This window comes from Balearica regulorum, chromosome Z, assembly GCF_011004875.1.
Source record: "Balearica regulorum gibbericeps isolate bBalReg1 chromosome Z, bBalReg1.pri, whole genome shotgun sequence".
NCBI classification, from domain to species: Eukaryota; Metazoa; Chordata; class Aves; order Gruiformes; family Gruidae; genus Balearica; species Balearica regulorum.
Window position 1 is genome coordinate 58,619,676 of NC_046220.1, and position 21,108 is coordinate 58,640,783.

The 21,108-nt window shown below is 37.1% G+C and overlaps 1 protein-coding gene across 1 annotated transcript in view; it reads left to right on the top strand.

Annotated features, from left to right (window-relative positions):
• The window catches only part of FCHO2 (FCH and mu domain containing endocytic adaptor 2), a 99,184-nt gene that overhangs the window by 16,950 nt on the left and 61,126 nt on the right, over positions 1-21,108 (top strand). The window contains exons 3-8 of the mRNA XM_075741201.1: positions 1,058-1,132; positions 2,455-2,596; positions 2,688-2,840; positions 9,358-9,462; positions 15,372-15,470; positions 16,594-16,690. Coding sequence (XP_075597316.1) covers positions 1,058-1,132; positions 2,455-2,596; positions 2,688-2,840; positions 9,358-9,462; positions 15,372-15,470; positions 16,594-16,690 — 671 coding nt within the window. The remainder of the gene's footprint in view (positions 1-1,057; positions 1,133-2,454; positions 2,597-2,687; positions 2,841-9,357; positions 9,463-15,371; positions 15,471-16,593; positions 16,691-21,108) is intronic.

Consider the following 21,108-nt stretch of genomic DNA (forward strand, 5'->3'; position numbering starts at 1 on the left):
TTTTTTTCTGTCTTTTGCCTCGAATAAAGATATTGCACAGCAGCAAAGAAATTGCTTCAAGCCTTTGCATTTTCACGAAAAGACAATTACAGTATTTACTCAAATCCAGCATGCTTCTAAATCTAAGTTGACACTACATATTGAATATTGATTCAGGGTGGAAAATTAAAATAGTGTGTATCTTTACCTTAGTAACAAGAGTATTGATGGGGGAAGCACTTGCAGGGAGTCACTGCTGTGATACATTGTGTGTGACTATTCCGTGGCAATTGCCCCAGCAGAGGCTCTAAGGAGGAAATCTATGCAGAATCTTGGGTTTTGAATCTCCAAAAGACAAGTATAATTGTGGGTTTCACTGCAGGAAAATACACTGAACTTTACATAGGGAAGAGGTTATCCAAAATAAATCAGAATGTATTGAGACAACCTTCTTTAAAAATTAGTGTAACCAGTAGAATACAATGCTTTTCATTACATGTTATTTTCTGTTTTCCAAACTCAAATATCACTATGCAAAGAACTTCACAAACAAACAAGCAGAAAACAAAAAAACACCCAAGACCAAAAACCCCCTACAAAAAGACTAGATAAGACCCCATTTTATTTAATGTGATTGCTCAGTAAGCGTTCTGTTGGTTTATTTTAATGTTTTTGTTACAAATACATTTGCTTTTGTTGCTCTGTAAAACTCTGGTGTTTAGACAGTGTTAGACTGGTGATTGTATGTCACTTTGTTCTGATTGTTACTAAAGAATGTTAAAGGCAGAGGGGAACAGCAGAGAGTATAGGAAGGAAGAAATTGTCTTTCAAGTTCTGAGTTCCTAAGTTTTATTTGTTTCTGTTCCCTGCAACATTCTGTCACAGAGTTCTTACATTATTTTTTTTAAATGTACTTCTCTGATTTCTTTTTTAAATATAGTTATTGAAGAGTCATTAAAATGGAGTAATTTTCAGCTAAAGTAAAAAGTCCTCTGTTTTGCACCTTTAGAATGCTTGTTTGTCTGTCTTCAAATATCTTCCAAATTTTGATTATGCTTTTGGTGGCTTTCTTTGACAGGGCTACAATAGAAGAAGCATATTCAAGGTCAATGACAAAACTAGCCAAATCAGCAAGCAATTACACACAACTTGGGTAAGTAAGTGTACCTGAGATAAATAATTAACTGCATACATGTTAAGAATCAAGTTTGATTCTGAATATTTTATTGATGATGTTGAAGGTAGCATAGCTTTGCCACCTTTAAAAATTATTGTTAATTTTTCAGCAACCATGCAAAATATCATGCAGCTATGACAAAAACAAAAGGCAGTATAGTTCCTTATTGACAGTTTAAAAATAAACAAACAAACCCAAACACAGAGGGACTGTCTGTTCCTCTGTGTTTAAGGTTGTGTTCTTTTTAGACATAATAAAGGATGTGCTCCCAAGCATGTGGTAATTATTCTGAAGAGAGAACATATGGTGCACAAATGTGGCAGTAAATTTATTTATACTATCTCTGCTTTCTGGAGTGTTATCTCTGTCCTCAGAGATGCTAAGAATGAGACTTTTCAATAGATTTATTCCATAGTTTGTTTAAAATTTTGTACACGGGGTATGTTTTTAAAAACTGGAATGATTAATGGATGTTTTTTTCATTAGAAACATTATGGCAACAACTCAGACTTCTTAGATGAGGCTAGATTTTTTTTTAATTGGTAGTAATCACAGCTAGAAATATGGGGAGCTTTCCTCAGTGGATAACTAGATCCCAGTTGTTGCTGTTCTTCAAAGGTTCTGTATCTGCATATTAGTTTGAACATCAGTGCTTTAAAGGCTATGTATAGTGTTGACTTTTTAGCAACATTAATCAGGAAACTGAGGTAGGAGTGTAACTTTAGAATAGCTGGAGAAGTCCATTCAGTATAGAAATCTGAATCTGAGGAGTGACCTGTCCCCCACCCTCCTTTGCCATACAGTTAATCTCTGTTAATCAGTAAATCCCTTTTAGTGGCAGACCATCTTTGCCAATATTTTTCCTGCATCTTGTGGCAGTAATGATGTAAGACAACTAGAAACTTAACTAACCAAGTAATTTCTGGTTTGTTTGTACTATTCAAGTATACAATGTTAAATTATTTTGAGCTGCTCTTGCATCATCTTTAGGAATATCACTTGTCATTACTGTGTGCTGATAATAGAGAAGATTATGTGAACTTTGTGCTTTATTTATTAGAGTCAATACAGGTAAAACATAAAACATGGAAAAAATAGTAGATAGGATTCCAAGTACATTTGAAACATTTAGTAAGAATTTATAGCAGTTGGGTTTTTTGTTTGTTTCAGTTTTAGGAACAGAACAGAACTTCTGTGAACTTAGCAGTTACACTTTAGCACTGTTGATGTAACATAACACATCCACGTAAAAGGAAACAAATCCAGGTGAACATTACATACTATTTTCCTCAATCTAGGACATTTGCACCAGTTTGGGATGTTTTCAAAACCTCAACAGAAAAACTAGCAAGCTGTCACTTGGATCTTGTGCGGAGATTACAAGAGCTAATAAAAGAAGTTCACAAGTACGGAGATGAACAAATCAAAGCTTATAAAAAGGTTATTGATTTTTTTTCTTATGCCTGTCCAATGACTCATTAACATTAAAATTAAGATGGTTTGGTTTTGACAACTATGTAATATTTGGCAGACTAAGGAAGATGTTTCAGGAACATTGGAAGCAGTGCAAAACATTCAAAGTATCACTCAGGCCTTACAGAAATCAAAGGAAAACTACAATGCAAAGTGTGTTGAACAGGAACGTTTGAAAAAGGAAGGAGCAACACAGAGAGACATTGATAAGGTAGTTCTGTGACATCTTTCTTTAATTCATTGTATTGTCAATCAGTAGCACCTTCACCTTGTATTACTAAGTGAAATGCTGAGAAAGGGCTAAAAACGGTTAAAAGTGGTAGTTGTGGCTATTTCATAATGTGCATGATGTTTTGAATACCTAGTTGTGTTTTGCTTACACTTACTTCCTTATCTGTTCTAACTGCACTGCAGTTCTAATTCTTTATTTTGTAAATACCTGCATCATATGATAATTTTGTTTAGTGGCTTTTACAGAAATGGTGTGTAATTGTTTTAGCATCTATTATGTTGTTAGATAAATTTCCTTAGGTAAATATGCAAACACTTAATGCCCTTTTTAGTGAATTAAGGAGTAGGAGGTTTTGTGTTGTCCCTTCAATGAGACAATGTAGCTAATTACATGAGTATTTGAAGTCTGTTCCATTGAGAAGACAAGTAAGTTAATGTTAATTTCAGTGCTAATTTAAAAGGTTCCAGTTTCATGGACCAAAAACCTAAGGGATCACAGAATGGTAGGGGTTGGAAGGAACTTCTGGAGACCATCTAGTCCAACCCCTCTGCTAAAGCAGGATCATGTAGAGCAGGCTGCACAGGATCATGTCCAGGCAGGTTTTGAATATCTGCAGAGAAGGAGACTCCACAACCTCTCTGGGCAACCTCTTCCAGTGCTCTGTCACCTTCACAGTGAAAAGTTTTTCCTCATATTGAGATGAAACTTACTGTGTTCCAGTTTGTGCCTGTTGCCCCTTGTCCTGTTGCTGGGCACCACTGAAAAGAGCCTGGCCCCTTCCCATAGACACCCACCCTTTAGATATTTGTAAGCATTGATGAGATCCTCTTAGTCTTCTCTTTTCCAGGCTAAACACACCCAGCTCTCTCAGCCTTTCATCACATAAGAGATACTCCAGTCCCCAAATCATCTTTGTAGCCCTCCGCTAGACTCTCTCCAGTAGTTCCCTGTCTTTCTTGAACTGGGGAGCCCAGAACTGGACACAGCACTCCAGACGTGGCGTCACCAGGGCAGAGTAGAGGGGGAGGATAACCTTCCTCGACCTGCTGGCCGCACTCTTCTTAATGTGCCCCAGGATACCATTGGCCTTCTTGGCCAGGAGGGCACACTGCTGGCTCATGGAAAGCTTCTTGTCCACCAGGTCCTCTGCAGCGCTGCTTCCCAGCAGGTCAACCCCCAACCTGTACTGGTGCTTGGGGTTAATTCCTCCCTAGGTGCAGGACCCTACACTTGCCCTTCTTGAATTTCATTTGGTTCCTCTCTGCCCAGTTCTCTAGTCTGTCCAGGTCTCGCTGAATGGCAGCGCAGCCTTCTAGTGTGTCAGCCACTCCTCCCAGTTTTGTATCATAGCAAACTTGCTGAGGGTACACTTTGTCCCCTTGTCCAGGTCATTGATGAATACGGTGAACAAGACTGGACCCAGTAGTGACCCCTGGGGCACACCACTAGCTACAAGCCTCCAAATGGACTCTGTGCCACTTATCACAACCCTCTGAGCTCTGCCATTCAGCCAGTTCCCAACCCACCTCCTTGTCCACCCATCTAACCCACACTTCCTAAGCTTGCCTCTGAGGATGTTATGGGAGACAGTGTCAAAGGCCTTGCTCAAGTCAGGGTAGACAACATCCACTGCTCTCCCTTCATCCACCCAGCCAGTCATGCCATCATAGAAGGCTATCAGATTGGTCAAACATAATTTCCCCTTGGTGAAACCCAATAACCTTCTTTTCCACCACATGCTTAGAGATGACCCCGAGAATGAGCTGCTCCATCACCCTTACAGTGATGGAGGTGAGGCTGACTGGCCTATAGTTTCTTGGGTCCTCCTTGCCCTTTTGAAGATTGGACTAACATTGGCTTTCCTCCAGTCCTCAGGCACCTCTCCTGTTCTCCATGACCTTTCAAAGATGATGGAGAGTGGCATAGCAATAACACCTGCCAGCTCCCTGAGCACTCATGGGTGCATGCCATCAGGGCCCATGGATTTGTGGGTGTCAGGTTTACCTAGATGTTCTCTAACCCAATTCTCCTGAATCAAGGGAAAGTCTTCCTTTCTCCAAACTTTGTCTTACCTCCAGGGTCTGGGATTCCTGAGGGCCGGCCTTAGCAGTAAAGACCAAAGCAAAGAAGGCATTCGGTAGTTCCACCTTCTCTGTATCCTCTATCATCAGGGCACCCACCTCATTCAGCAGTGGACCCATATTTTCCCTAGTCTTCCTTTTGCTGATGATGTACTTTAAGAAGCCCTTCTTGTTGTCCTTGACATCCTTTGTCAGATTTAATTCCAAGTGAGCCTTAACCTTCCTTGTTGCATCCCTACATTCTCTGACAGCTGTCCTGGTTCTGGCAAGGATAGAGTTAATTTCACAGGGAGCCAGGACAGGTGACCCAAGCTGGCAGGGGGCTATTCCATGCCATGTGACGGCATGCTCACCATAAAAGGGGGCTAGTCGGGCAGGGGTGGGTGCTGCTGGGCAGGGGAGGGTGCTGCTCGGTTTGGGCACAGTTCTGGGATGGGCTGCTGAGTGTCCCAGGGTCGGTCTTGGATCGGTAAATTGTGCTCTGTTGTCACCCATTGTGAATACCTGTTATCAGTACTGTTGTTGATTGTTTCCCTCTCCCTTGCTGTCCCAGTAAACTGCCCTTACCCCAACCCTCAAGGCTTTGTTGTTGTTTTTCCGTTCTCCTCCCCATCTCGCTGGGGGAGGTGTGAGCGAGCAGCACATGGCGCTCTGCTGCTGGCTGGGCCTAAACCACGTCAACAGCATTCCTATATTCCTCCCAAGTGGCCAGTCTCTTTTTCTACATTCTGTAAATGTCCTTCTTCCCTTTGAGTTTTTCCAGAAGCTCCTTGCTCATCCATACAGGTCTCCTGCCTCCTTTGCTTGATTTCTTCCTCTTCGGGATGCACCAATCTTCAGCTTGGAGGAAGTGGTGCTTGAACTTGGAGGAAGTGATTGAGTATCTTGATGTTGTATTTAGTACTGTCCTTGAGTCTTGGGAGTTTGATCCATTCACAGGATCACAAAATGGCTGAGGTTGGAAGGGACCTCTGGAGGTCATCGTGTCCAACCCTGCAGCTCAAGCAGGGCTACCTAGAGCTGGCTGCCTGGGACCACGTCCAGACAGCTTTCTAATATCCCCAAGGTGAGAGACGCCACTGTCTCTGTGGGCAGCCTATGCCAGTGCTCAGTCACAGTGTCAATGGACACCACTAGAAAGAGCCTGGCTCGGTCTTCTGTGTATCTCATTTCAGATATTTACATCTATCTATTGATGAGATCCTCCCTGAGCCTTCTCTTCTGCAGGCTGAACAGTCCCAGCTTTCACAGCCTTTCCCCATGGGAGAAATGCTCCAGACCCTTCATCATCTTTGTGGCCCTTTACTGGATTCTCCAGTACGTCCATGTCTCTCTTGCAATGGACAACCCAGAACTGGACACAGCACTCCAAGGTGTGGCCACGCCAGTGCTGAATAGAGGGCAAGGATCATCTCCCTCAACCTGCTGGCATTACTGTAACTTTTTCCTGTTTTCAGGAAACTAAGTAGTAAAGAGGTCATGTTTCCCTGTGTCTAACCATGTCTTCTCTTTTAAAATCTTGATACCTCTACCTATTTCCATGTCAATTGCCTGATCTGTGTAGGACTCTGTTCTTGTTAGAATGGTCTTAGTGCTTTTTGTACTGCACTATCTTGATGGAGCAATAGTCAGTTATTGTCTTTTCACTGATGACAAAGGTGATCCTGTTGACCATGTTCTATCTTTGATACAAATCTAGCCTTTTTTCCCTAGTCTCTGTCTCAAATGACAGTGTTGGATTCTAGACATGAATCAGAAATATGTGAGTGGACAAATGTTTTCCAGCCAGTCTATCGAAAGTATAATTCTTCTGAATTTTTGTAAACAGACTGAAACATTTCCATAGGAAAAGTTGACTTGAAGTATGGCTTGTTTTTAAGATGTAACATTGTCATTGTTCAGTCAGAAACAAAAAAATGTTGTCTGACTGATGCCTACATGAGAAAGGAGAAAGAGGAAGTGCTATAGGATGACAGCCATTTTGTACTGTTTTGTGCATCTTCCCTATAGATTTCTGTTTGAACCATTAGGCCATATTTAAATGCTCAGCAAGTACTTAAAAAATGTTTTCAGTGGGAGCAGGTAACCATGCCCGTCACATCTCTTCAGTCATGTTTTTATTCAAATTTACACTTGTAATTTCAGAAACATGGTGACAAAGATTGTATTAATTTATTTTTCCTTTGGCAGAGAATAGGTTTATTGCTTTTAGCACAACATGAAAAATGTTTTCTATCAAAATCACAGAATAATTTCTTTATCAGAAAGCAGGGGATCTGCACCAGTATGCTAAGACATATCACAAAGCCAGATATTTGGAGAAAAACTTACTTGAAGAATCTGAGGAGGTATAAGACACCTTGCAATTTTAATTGCATTTAATAGTGTTAACTTGTGTAATAACTTCCTGTTACTCTTTGACATGTGAACTTCTCTGTTTATAGTGACTTGACAAAAAATGCTTGACTGATCCTTATTCTTTCACTTACTGTAAATTTGCTGCATAGAGTTCTAGCAATTGCTGCACCTGAGGATAGACACATCCTGTTTTTACAAGAGATTACTAGTTGATCATACAATGTTCACATGTTTTGTCATTTTGCCTGTCCTGCTGAGAAGTTAGTTTTTGCAAATACTCTTCAGCACATAACATTCAGGTTCTGCTCGTCATTAAACATGATTACAAGAGACAGAGAATGTTTTGGTTTTGTCAAAATCCTATGCATATGAGGTTCAATTACGCAAGGCTTTTAAAAAAACCCCTTATTTTGTAAGTCTTTTAACTTGGCATTTCCTTCCCTTTCAATGGTTATGTTTGGAATCATCGTATATTAATCTTAATTATTTTTAAAACCAAGTGTTCATAGAGCACCTTGTACTTTCAGTGTAGTAAATGGCATTTGTGTAATAAGATAGGACTGTTTTCTTGGTTATTCCCCTGTGTGAATGTGCAAGAGTGAGGATCATGAAGTAAAATTCAGGATAAGTAACTGATGGGTTTGATAGAACCTGTCACGCTCTCCTTTTAATGCCTGGAGGATCCATATTCTTCATACAGTGAAGTATTTTGAGGCTCTGTTACACTGGATTTAGAAGACTACATGACTAAGATCTGCTTGAGTTTTCTGTGCAACTGGGAGAATGGAATTGTAGCTTTGGTTCCTCTTTATTTGAAGTCCTGGCTGATGTTTCCCCAGGTGAACAAGTGCTAATGCTATACTGTTACTCATGAGTTTCAGTTATTCTTCTCTTGGAAATCACAGAATATAACTCTCCAGAGGGCATCTTTGTATTAATTCATTTGAAAGTTATAGATAGTAGTCAGCTTTACAAGTCATTGCAAGTGAGAAATAGTTTCCGGTTTTACTGTGGGACAGATGAAATTAATTTGAAAGAGAGGAGGAGAGCCATTCATAATTAGAACAAATAGTAAATACACACCTATCTTTACTGATGCCATTAACAATTCAGGAGTAGTTTTGAGTTACAACTCAAATGAGATAGTGTAGACATGTTAAACAAAGAAGCTAGGAGAAAAAGCTGGTGATCAAGACAATTTTTATTTTCATTGGCTTTTAACTTGGAACTAGCAACAATATCAAAGGTTTGAAAAACTCCATCTCACATGTGTCATGCTATAAACTTTGAAAATAACTTTTTCTATACCACAATCACTTCATTCAGTTTTGATCTCCATGTAATACAGGGATTCTCCTGTATTTTGTTTTGTCTTTTAAGAATATTAAACCCCAGAAAGATGATCTTGGTTTATTAGCAACAAATAATGAAAAAAAAAATCAATACATTATAAAGCCAAAAAGGACTATTATAAACAACACTGAGCTGCATAAATCTGGCCATCAGAATGTTCTGCATTAACTTCACTTTCAAATATCTCAATCTTAAAATTTCCATTGATGTAAAGCCTGTACTTTTCAATTTCTTCCTTCATTTCTAACAAAGAAGTGTGCCGACTTTGGTTTTTTTAACATTGACTCTTTCAGAATTGCACAAATAATTGTTTTCTGTGTTTTCCAACTCTGCTTTCTTCATGTTTTTCTGTTGCAGATCTAAATATTTCACAAGAGTTAATTAGTTAACTTCAGCAATACAAATTTGATTTCAAAATAAGTATATTATAAATTAGTCATTGCTGATAAGGGGAAGGGATTTAAATGAGGTAATTGCTGTGTTATCTTTTTATGTGGTTTATGTATAGCTTTAAATAGAAATATTTAATGGCTTGAATCTGAGTTATTTGGTGGTGAAATTTTGTTACGACACTTCACTATTTTGACATGCCCCTGAATATTTTTTTTTATAGATCATCCTAGGCTTTCTTTTAGTAGTGGTTTTAAAAACCTTGAATCAGATTGTATGTGTGACATTTGACACTTTTTTGTACTGACCTACAGGCAGCAGTTAAATCAAAAAAAGCTACGGATACTTATAAACTATATGTGGAGAAATATGCTGCATTTAAAACTGATTTTGAACAGAAAATGACAGAAACTGCACAGGTAAGTGTTATATGAAATGAGTTACTTTAGTATCTGCTGTTTCATCTCTGAAGACACCTGAAATCAAAGCTTTTGAAAAATTGGTTCTAGACAGAATGATCTCCTTTGGAAATTAACATGAACAATAATGTCAGAAGTAATGTTTGAAGGACAAACACTGACCATGTATGTTGTGATAGCACTGTCCTTGAATGGGACAGGTGAACACTGGTACTCTAGAAAGACTTTTTGAAGAAAGTTTTAGGCAGAAGACAAAATTAACTTCTGGAAGTATTGTAGATGAATTGTGATCATGTGGGAAATCCTGTAAATTGCTGACATCCCGAACTCATTCATAGCAGTTTTAATACTGGGATCCATTATGGTTTTTTCATTATCATTCCAGCAAAACATTTCAGTTACAGCTTGTTAAAGTGCCTTCACAGGGTTTACCTGAGGTTATAAAAAGCCTTTACATCTGTTCAAGTTTCTGGAGTTTTTTTATAAGACTTTTAATCTGTATTCCAGAGGATATCAAGTTCTCTGTATGATTGCATAAGCTGTTGTTTGTTACACTTTAAAGTTTCTTTTTCAAATCTGTTGATAGCAGACTTTTTTTTCCACTGCCCCAGATTTCAAAAAGCAAACTTCATCATTTCTGCTTTTAGTAGTAATAGTTGGTTGAGGACTGGTTGGCATATTCATTTGTACACGTTTCCTGGTTTAGTAAAGCTTTTACAAGATAGAATTTTCAACCAAAAAGAAAATCCCTTTGCTCTTTTCATTAGTTTCAAAGATTAATTTTTAGGCATAGATGGAATTACTAGGGGGATTGTCATACTTGTATTTTTAACTTGTAAGTGGTAAAGTGTTAGGGTTTTCCTTAGCTCCTTGGAAATTAAGGTTTCACAGCATGGGAATTGTGTAGGCTGACATAATAAAAAGCCGCCCTGTCCTAAACTGCAAACTGCTTTCCTACTTTGAGAACTTCATTACAATTTGATCTAGTTCATCTCTGAACAGATACTCAACACGGCTGTTAAGAGAAAGGATACCATATATATCACATACCAGAACTCTTCCCTCCCACCCCCCAGGTCCAGGTATTTGCAACAAAGTGCTCAGGCATGCTACTGCAAAATTCTGCTTTAACATGACTGTTAATTGGGAGTCTTGACAGCTTTTCCTTGAAGAGTTTGCAGAAGGCATCTTTTTGTGCAGTATCCTGACTTGGTTCTGGTTGGAGGAGCTGTAATCCTTATGCTTTTGAGCTTGAGTTTAATTAGGTTATGTACATTATTTTGCTCTCCTTTAAAAAATATGTGACTTTTAAATGTATGGGGGGGGGTTAATTGTGGAATGTGAAACACTGATGACTGCAGTTATTCAGTGGTAAAAAAAGTTTTATTAAAAATAAAAGTTCAACAAGAAAATTCATAGGCACTGTGGCTAGGCCATAATGCCTGCTGTACCTCTCTCTTATCTCTGTTGTGTGAAGATATGTTTTTAATATGTTTTGAGTTAGTATTGCTGTCAAAAGTAGTGGTTGTCCTATTTCCATGCTTCTTCCTTTGTCACGTATTTGTATGAGGAACTACCTTGTAGAACTAATCCAGCTAAAACTAATGTATGAAGGAAGGTTGGCTTTAACCCAGAAGAGACCTGCGGTGTGGTTTAATTAAAGGATTGCACAAGCATTTGTGCTGGCACAAAGGCAGAGGCAGTGTGGTACCAAGGGTAGAGAATTGCATCTTTAAGTTTAACATGTGACACTGGTCTGGACTCACTTGCGTATGTGTCCACTTTACTTACACGTTTACATCTACTGCATTAGCATTATGTGTCTCTCACCGTAACTTAAAATATTTGTGTATCAGTTATCCCTAGGCAATTTGACTGGGATTAGGATTGGAATTGATGTATGATTATAATCACTTTAGAGTTTTGGGACTAGGGAACCTTTTTAAACTTAACTAATATGATCTTAAAACAGTTCTTGGAAACAAGTATAATATAATTGCAATAAAAGAATCATTGAAGTGTAGCACTCCTCCTGGAGAGTTTCCAGAAGTAAGAGTAGGTGGAATCAAACCGATACGTGAACACATACTGCTGCTACCCAAAATGGTAACTTTTTTGTAGTGCTCCTGTTAATGTAATTATTGTATTTGCTCAGTAAGCATTCCAGTAACTCCATCACTGTGTGGTTTGTATAAATTGTAGTGCAGCCTGACTTTTGCTGGACCTTTTCAGCTAGACCCTTTCTTTGTAGAAATCAAGACATACCAGAAAAAAATACTGAACTGTTCCATTTATTTGTCTCAAGTCATATACAAGTCTGGCTTTTCTGGATCAAGAAGTTCCTACCCTGTTTGTTATTTTGCTCTGGAAGTTACTGAACCCCCGCTGAAATAAATCCTGTGAATGCTTCTAATCCACTGCAGAACAAGTTCAGTCAGGTTGCTTTAAACCGTTATTTAGTCTCACAAAAGCTGACTGCTGTCTGTTCCTTACCTTACAAGAAAGGGACTGTGTTTATAGCAGTTGACTTACTGTTTTCTGAAACAATAAGAAAAAAAATTAACAAATATGACTTTAATAAGCTGGCCTTGCTGAATTGCACTGCAAGTTTGTCTCTATTGAGCTGGAAAGCTGTGAGTAATGTTCTTGTTTAGAACTGACAGAGGATAAACATAGAGTATTTGAAATGGATTTTGTTGTCAGTGATTTAGTGAAGGAAAATGTAGGGGCTTTCAGCAAGCAAACTAGCTGGACTTTTCGTTATGTGCTAAAAAAAAAAATAATCCATTTGAACAATCCACTACAACAAAAGAATGAGGAAAGTAACAGCTTATTTTGTATCTAGAGACAGAATCTGAGGGTGCTTTTTGTTCAGCTTTCTTATTTGTGTTATTAGGTAGATATTACATATGTAAACCAGTCTGAGATGCAGAGAAAGAAAAAAAAAATCTTTTTACCATGTCAGATGTTACAGCTGGAAAAACCTGACCATGCTTTTGGTCTGCTTTTGTTTTTTAGTGGGGTTTGGGGGATGGAGGGGGATGAGAGGATCAGGGGAGGGGTGGAAGGGCAGTTAGAATCTTTTTTGGTCTGGATTGGATTTTTCTCCAATATAAAAATGGTACAAAGTTACCTCTCAATACAAACCAAACTCATCTAAATGTCCTTAGTTTGTTAGCTGCAACAACCCTTTAATAGACACCTGGAAATTTTCCACGTCTATCCACATTGGAAATGAAAATTGCCATTCTGCCAGTATAAATCCTATCTGTGGAATTTAAGTATAATGGTGTAGCTGCATCTACAATTTGGTTGCAGGAGGGCTACTTTTAAAGATGATGTGATAGGAGAAACAACACCATCCATGAATATGTGGAAACCCACTTCTATATGAGGCATACCCTAGATTATCTTAATTTAGAGTACATTTCACTTGAAATATACTAGTTCTGAAAAAATCAATGAGTGTGAGTGTTCTCAGCTGTTTCATTGTGAAGTCAGTTGGCTTAGCTTGAATCTGTCTTATACTGTTCACGTACTGTTTTTCTGAGGACAAACATCTTTGACTGCTGTGGCATTATTCTTGGTAATCATGTAGTAATGTCCTCGTTTTCTATCCTCTTAGTTATACTCCACCGACCTTATTGTGTAAATTGTACATATTTTTTTCCTTTTTTGTCCTTTACTACCTTACTTGCAGTTATGAAAGTGACTCATGGTAAGTGATTTTGAGGGGTTGAATTTTGAAACATATGATCTTCCTGTTGTTGAATTGCAAGTTATGGGTTTTGCTGTGGTAAACATGGAAAGTTTTGTGATTAAAGAAGTAGGAAGATACAGTTCACTGTTATTTAGAAATTGGATTTGACAGAAATTCCTTATGTTGAAAGATTTTTCTGAGTAAAGCTATAGTTGTGTTATACAATTGTTATGTAGTTGCTAAGAAAACACGATGCCAGATTTTTCCACCTTGCTAGAAGCTTTTTCTAAAATCACATCACACAATCAATTATTGCAAAGGATCAAATAGGTGAAAGTGCTAAATTATTCTTTAAAAGTCTTCTGTTTTATGTAGAACTGAGTAGAGTTTTGATGGTTTTGCTGTTGAGCAGTCTGCATATAAATAAAGTTCAAGAATGAGTAATAATTCATTTTAAATAAAAAAATTGTAAAACTTACAGGAAAACATACAGGTTTATAAAAAGGAATAATGCTTACTTAAACTGTGTATACTGGGTTGGACAGCTAAAGATCCTGCTGATGATTTTTTTCATTTGTATTGTAGCTTAAAACACTAAGAAATGGCTTGCATTTGTTGGGTCATTAATATTACAGATTCATTTCAGTACATCTTTTTTAAATGGACTGATCTTTCAAAAGTGAAAGTAAACAATTTGGTTAATGATTATATCTGTGATATGAATGATGTGGTTGTATTATGGTACCTAGCTTTATTCTTTGATCAGAACCTGTTTGTATTATGTACTGTACAAGGCCAAGATGTCTCTACTTCAAAGACTTTAAATCTTAAGTATAAAACAATAAACAAGAAATAATGAAACATTGAAGGAGTGGGATGCTTTCCACTGACATAAGAGACAAAAAAATATCTGAATGGACAGCTGTTTTGCATTATAGAGGAGAGTTCACAGGAGACTGGTACCTTTGTTTTGCAGAGTTTTATGGGGAGCACAAACCAAACATGAATGAAGCATCATTGACATAACATCAAATGTTGACTTTGTGTTTAGGTTAAAATTAGGTAGTGGAAACAGGCACACGTTGGAAGGACATGTTATGTACATGTGTTGACACCTTGATAGTAACTGAGAGCAGATATTATAGAGATGGACCATAGATAGTTTTGAAATTAAAATAATATAGTTTATATAATAAGGCAATCAGTAAAAGAAGTAACATCATGGAGTAGCCTACAGAGGGTGACCAGATCTTCTGTAATTAAGAGGAAGGCTGCTGGAGAAAAAAAAAATTAATCTTCTTGATGGTTAGAGAGGTATGTAAGTATGGCAGAAGAAAGACTGAGAGTTTAGAAGTTAGAGATATTTGACCTACCTGTATGGAGTCGTGTTTGTGAATCAGAGTGGCAGGAGGTGTGAAGTGTGGAGAGATGGTCTTCAGAGAACCCTGTACAAATTGGAGAGAGCATTGAGTGGTGCTCCAAAGTTTGGACACACTTGAAAGGGCAGTTACAAAAAATAGGAAGACAACTAGGAGAGCGCAGTAGTAAACAAAGATTTCAAGACAATTATGGTTGGCTTGGGGAGGATGAGGACATTTTTAGTTCTGATCTTTGGCTAGGAGGGGGTCATTGAAAACATTGGAAGTGATTTTTAAAATGACTATCAGCTAGAAGTCTGGGTAAAATGGAACAAACTGAAGACTATATACAATGAGTTTGAAGATCAAACAAATTAATTATATTTAAAGAAGCAAAGAATATAAACATAACTAGAAAAAGAGAAAATGTGTATATTGTGAGCAGGAGGAGAGGATGCTAAGAAGGAAGGGCAAAACAGATCTAGAAATAAGATTTCTGGATTTAGATGAGAAAACAAGACTTCAGTAATGGAGAAAAGAGATCTTATTTTTTTTAAACACTCTCTAACCCTAAATTCTTTTGGTAGAAATAGGTCGTATTTTTTGAAAAATCAAGATAGATGAAAGTTTAAAAAGTAAAAAATTGGATAATGGTTCCAAAATGATAGATTTTAAAGCACATTATTTTGTAACTGTAAATTCTGCACCTTCCTTTCTTAAACATTGTAATTACCATGATCAAGATCTGAAAATACTTTTTTTTATATTTAGTGCCTTTAATTACTAAAATTTAAGGTTTAGTATTTAAAGAAATATTTTCATTATGATTAACTGCTTGTATTGGTTTACAGAAATTTCAAGACATTGAAGAAACGCACCTTCTTCGTATGAAAGAGATTATAGAATCATTGTCAAATACTATAAAAGAAATTCATTTACAAATAGGAGAGGTAATTTTTATATTATCATTTGTTTGGATTATGCTACGTATTTTCTTAACTATTAAATGGAACATTTCTTACTGTGTTTGTGATAATTACAACATCACGTCTTCCAAATGATGGTAAATTCAATATAAACTCAAATCTTTATGGCTTTCTATTGCATTTATAAGTTCAGTATCATAAATTTTACAGAATGTCTGAATAAATTTTGTCTTAACAGAAAACAAAATGTTTTGATGATTTGAAGATTTTTTAGTCTATTTCAAAGTTCTATTCCTTAGATATTAAATTAGCACTCATTTCACGCATAATCAGGATACCTATCCTTTTCTTTGACTAAAACTTGAAATTATATCACTCTGAAAACTTTCCAAATTTTTATGCGCTTTAGGTTTTATGAGCAAAAGATCTTTAGTAACAGAAGCTTTTATAGTATCTTTTCTTTAGATGTAAGTTGGTTTAATTAATAACGCTTATAAGTAGTCCTTAATTTTTATGCAAGTTGAAATGTAGTTTTATTTACATACACATAGTTTGAGTTGCTGTTTTCCTCAGCTTTGAAGTTTTCTGCCAATGAATGATGATCACAAGGGTCATGCTATTTATTTCTAAAGCATTATATATATTACCTTGTTGGAAAAACTTCTTATTGACAACATGTGGTTGTTCCTTTGTCAGACCAAAAACATTACAACAGTAATGCTTTTACTCAAGCAGGTGGGAGCTGTGATAATACACTAGTAACAGTTCACACCCTTAACTGGTCCTGGCTTAAGAGAGTGCTTGTCTTCCTGACATTATAGTGGGACATGTTGTTTACAAATTCGGAAAATGATGTATATACAAGTCATTTAGACGGAAGAAATGGAAGTAAATCCTAGACCTGTGATCAAGCTGTATTCTTTCATTCCTAATTTGTATCTGTATTGTACATACACTTGCTACTACTAAGGCAAAGGAAAGATTTCCTTGATAAAATGCCTGTTGATTTTTGGAAGCCCTGTAATATATTTTAGAGGGAAGTATTTTGAACCTTAACTCTAGAGAAAACCACTTTTTAAAGTTAATTACATTATTTCAATTACTGTTTTTTAAATTCCTTTTGTGTTGTGTGGCTTTTTTTTTTAAGGTGCATGAAGAGTTTATTAATAACATGACAAATACTACAGTTGAAAGTTTAATACAGAAATTTGCTGAGTCAAAAGGAACTGGCAAGGAAAGACCTGGTAAGAGATTAAAAATAACAGAGTAGGGAATGTTAATTTTAAAATTGTAGATTTCTACTCCTAATAAAAGGTCAAACCCCTGTTTGTTAATGTGTTATATTTTTAATGTACTTGCAATTTAAAATTGTCAGAATTCATTAGCTTTGATATTAAATGATTTGTAGCAATTTATTAATACAGAATTTATTATGTACGTGTAGTATTTGTGTTCATAAAGCATAGCAGTTTGTAACTCTGAGCCCCTCTATGTAGACCTTCAGGGAAGCTTTTAAACTATGCTGTTCCTTGGTACACCAGTGAAATTTGTCAAGAAACTGAAGTTCCTTGCACAAACTATGTGTTGTCTGCTATGTGTTTCTGCATAAATTATATTTCAAAACTTTATTTAATATACATTTATGGATATATTCAGAACAGATGTCTATAAAGCTGCTTATCGAACTGTTGGAACAGTTGCAGTAGTTTATTTGATTAGCTTACAAAATTATGCATTTGAATAGATTGTATGTAGAATGTTCTTTACTAAGCAGCAAATTGATAATGCTTTCTGAAAATGCTGCTTGTTGGGTGTGGTGTATAAGACTTTCCTGGACTGGCATAAAAAGGCAGTCTCACAGTACTGTGTATCTTGCGTTATAGGAAAAATAAAGAGTTCACTTTAATATTTGGGCATGAATACATCATCACTAGGTTAGTGAATACAGGAGTTCAGTAGTACTGTTTTCTGTTACTTCAGTGTTGGGAGTCCTGACTAGTATCTGTCTTCTAGTATAAAAGCACGAAGGGTTTTTATTCAGAGCAAGGATGTATATAATAGAGTAAATTTTGAGAATTTATATTAAATAGTTAAATACAGTTACTAGGTATCTTAAAACGCCTCTGTGAGGTGTTTTTAACATTTTCATATTCTTTCTGTGATCCGCTAATGCTGATATCCAAGTGGGCTGAGGTAAGATTGTATATGGAACAATTTTTTAATGTGTCTGGTGTATTTTGCAATTTTTCAGTTGAGATTAAGAAAGAAGAAGCTTGAACTTTCAGGGGTTCGAGTTCAGTTGGTCTGAAATCAGGACAAAGACGTGAAAATTCAGTGTTCAGACCACTCTGACTAGCTATTGCCGAGATGTCGTGGCTAGGGATGTCCATCTTGCAGTTAGGATTGTGACCCCCTGAGTTACAAAGACTCTTGCTAATGTATCCTAGAGCACTGTGCACTTGAAGTCATCAATGTTATTAGTGTGGTTTTTTGCTAGACAACATAGTAATTGTACAAAAAGTAAGACTTGACTCTTTAATTTAGTGAGAGATGTTATATACACTTTGTACTTATTTGCTGCTTTACTGAGTTCTTCAAATCCTATTTGTATTCTCTGGGGCCAAATAAAAGCTTTTGCCATAGCAAATTTCTTTTCTTCAACTGTTTTAATAGCAAAGAATTCTAAGAAAAGATAACGTGTTTAGTGTGGAAATGTATGCACCTTGAATTTTCTTTTACAGTGTTAAATAATTGTATTGATTTGTAAAGCAATTGTATTACTTTGTAATTTACAAAGTAAGTTGTATTACGTTGTAAAGCAGTCATGATGCAGAGGGAAACACAGGCAAATTCAGCAGTAAAAGAATACAAATTCACAAGAAGCTGTGAAGTGTCAAAGATAGGAGACTAGAAATACAGACCACTAGTGATGTTAATTGTGGTTACTGCTTCTTTATATTCATTTTATTAACTTAGAATCACATAGCTTTGACAATTACAAAGATTTGGAAGGCAAAGTGAGGTTTCAGCCTTCTAGGAATTAAATGGAAACATCCAGTGTGGTAAGGACTACTTTTTCTAGATTAAAAAAAATACTTTTCTGCAGTTGAGAACTGTTCTTAATAGAAAGTTATTTTAATTTATGGAGCAAATGTTGGAAATCTTTCTCTGTGTGAGTATTTATTAATTAGTCTGGAGAAGGAGGTGACTCCACAGATAAATCTAAATATTTAATATAAAAATTATGCTGACTTGGTGTACAAAACAGATGGAAGAAAAAATGCCTTATGGCTGTCACTGTTGTTTAAGATTCCAGTCCCAAATCTCTTTGAAGGAAATACTTTAAAATCCCCCAGGATCCCTTCAATAGTATTTGTGGGCTAGTATACTAAGTTAGATGGTGAGCCGCTTTCTGAAATACTGAATTTTGAGAACAAAAATAAACTAAAAAGGTAATGCATAACACAGTATTTTAGTTTATTTCAGTATATTCTACCTATAGTTATAATTCATAGCAGAGTTAATTTGCTTTTATTTATATCTGTAAAAATTGTATTGAGGGCTGTTTTATTGCATGGTCTGTAAACAATTTACAGTAAAGTTTTCTAGATACAGGCGATTGTTTTCTTAAACTCTTGTGTATCTGAAATTTCTCTTTGTACAAGTGATGTCCTTTGTACCAGATTATATGGGCTCCCTCTGGTGGCTAATTTCTGTAACCTGGGTCATAATATACAGAGGCTTCTAGAGTCTTAACACTGTTTTTCTAGTACAAATAATGTTTATTTCAAGCAGTAATGCTTTATGAGGTTTTTCTAACTTCATTTATGGAATTCTTTACAATGGCTTTTTTTAACTGCTACCTAAATAATTTATCTAGTCAGCATTATCACCTATTTCTTACTGAATTTAATTTTTTTTTTAATTTAAGCTTAGTTCTTAGTAGTACAGTATTTGAAGAAGTTGTATTTATTGTTATTTTTTCTTACTTCCATTCAGTGTTAAAAAAAAATACCCACGTACATCCAGTTGCAAATCTTCTAATTTTAACTGAAAAAAATCCATCACTTAAATGTAAAATTTGAAAAACAGCTGGCAGGACCTGCAATAACCAGAAGGGCTTCAGGTCAGAACTTAATGTGTTCTCTGAACCATTTCTGACATTCAGAGGGACCTGGACAAGCTTGAGAAGTGGGTCCATGTAAACCTCACAAGGTTCAACAAGGCCAAGTGCAAGTTTGGCACCAGGCAGCAACTAAGCACCATGCAGCTGCTTGCTCATTCCCCTCCCTAAACCATGATGGTCCTGCACGTGGATCAGGGCAACCCCTGGTATCAATACCAGCTGGGGAATGAAGGGATTGAGGGCAGCCCTGAGGAGAAGGACTCGGGGGTGTTGGTTGATGAAAAGCACAACATGAGCCAGCAATGTGCTCTTTCAGCCCAGAAGGCCAACCGTATCCTGGGCTGGATCAAAAGAAGCGTCACCGGCAGGTCGAGGGAGGTGATCCTGCCCCTCTGCTCTTGTGAGACCCCACCTGGAGTACTGCATCCAGCTCTGGGGGCCCCAGTACAGGAGAGGCATTGAGCTGTTGGAGCAAGTCCAGAGGAGGGCCCGGAGCACTTCTCCTGTGAGGACAGGCTGAGAGAGTTGGGGCTGTTCAGCCCGCAGGAGAAAAGGCTCTGGGGAGACCTTAGAGCAGCCTCCCAGTACCTCCAGGGGCCTACAGGACAGATGGTGAGGGACTGTTTACAAGGGCATAGAGTGACAGAACAAGGGGTGATGGGTTTAAGCTAAAGGAGGGTAGATTTAGATTAGATATTAGGAAGAAATTCTTTACTGTGAGGGTGGTGAGGCACTGGAACAGGTTGCCCAGAGAAGCTGTGGCAGCCCCATCCCTGGAAGTGTTCAAGGCCAGGGTGGATGGGGCTTTGGGCAACCTGGTCTAGTGGAGGGTGTACCCACCCATGGCAAGGGGGCTGGAACTAGATGGTCGTTCAGGTCCCTTCTAACCTGTTGATTCTATGATATGTTTCTACAGTTAGGTTTAATAGCAGGTTTGATACCATCAGTTGGAAGATGCTTTTGGCACTCATAGTCCTGCAGTATTCATCAAAACTTGTTGGCCACTTCTGATGAATGAGTTTTCTGTTTGTGACAGGCTGTTCCATGTGCCTTGGAAGTAATTTATTGCATGACAGAAAATGTCTGCTTTTCTTTCACCCAAAGTATGTGTTAAATCAATAATGGAGATGATGGCTAGTCCAGATTAATGACATATCAATGAGTTCTAGCTTTGTTTACTTAATCTTCTAATAATCTATTAAAAAATGGGTTTGTTCCAGTATGCAAAGTTGATGTTGCATGAAATAGAAACTACTAGGAAGTACAAGCTCATGTTCTTCCTAGATCTTGTGTCTGAAATTGGCAGGATAGTATCTAATGTGTTTGAAGAGATTAGTGAATGCCTATACAGCTGTAGTTGGTCATAAATGATTTTTTCATTCTTAACTACTGAATTACTGTGCCCTCTTTTCATATGTGGGGTACTAACTATGTGTGTGTGTCCCTGTATTAGTTTTTGCCCACTACACAGTTTACCCAGAAGGTACCTTGAAGGCCAAATTGGAAGACTCAACTGTTCCGCGTTGCCTAGAAACA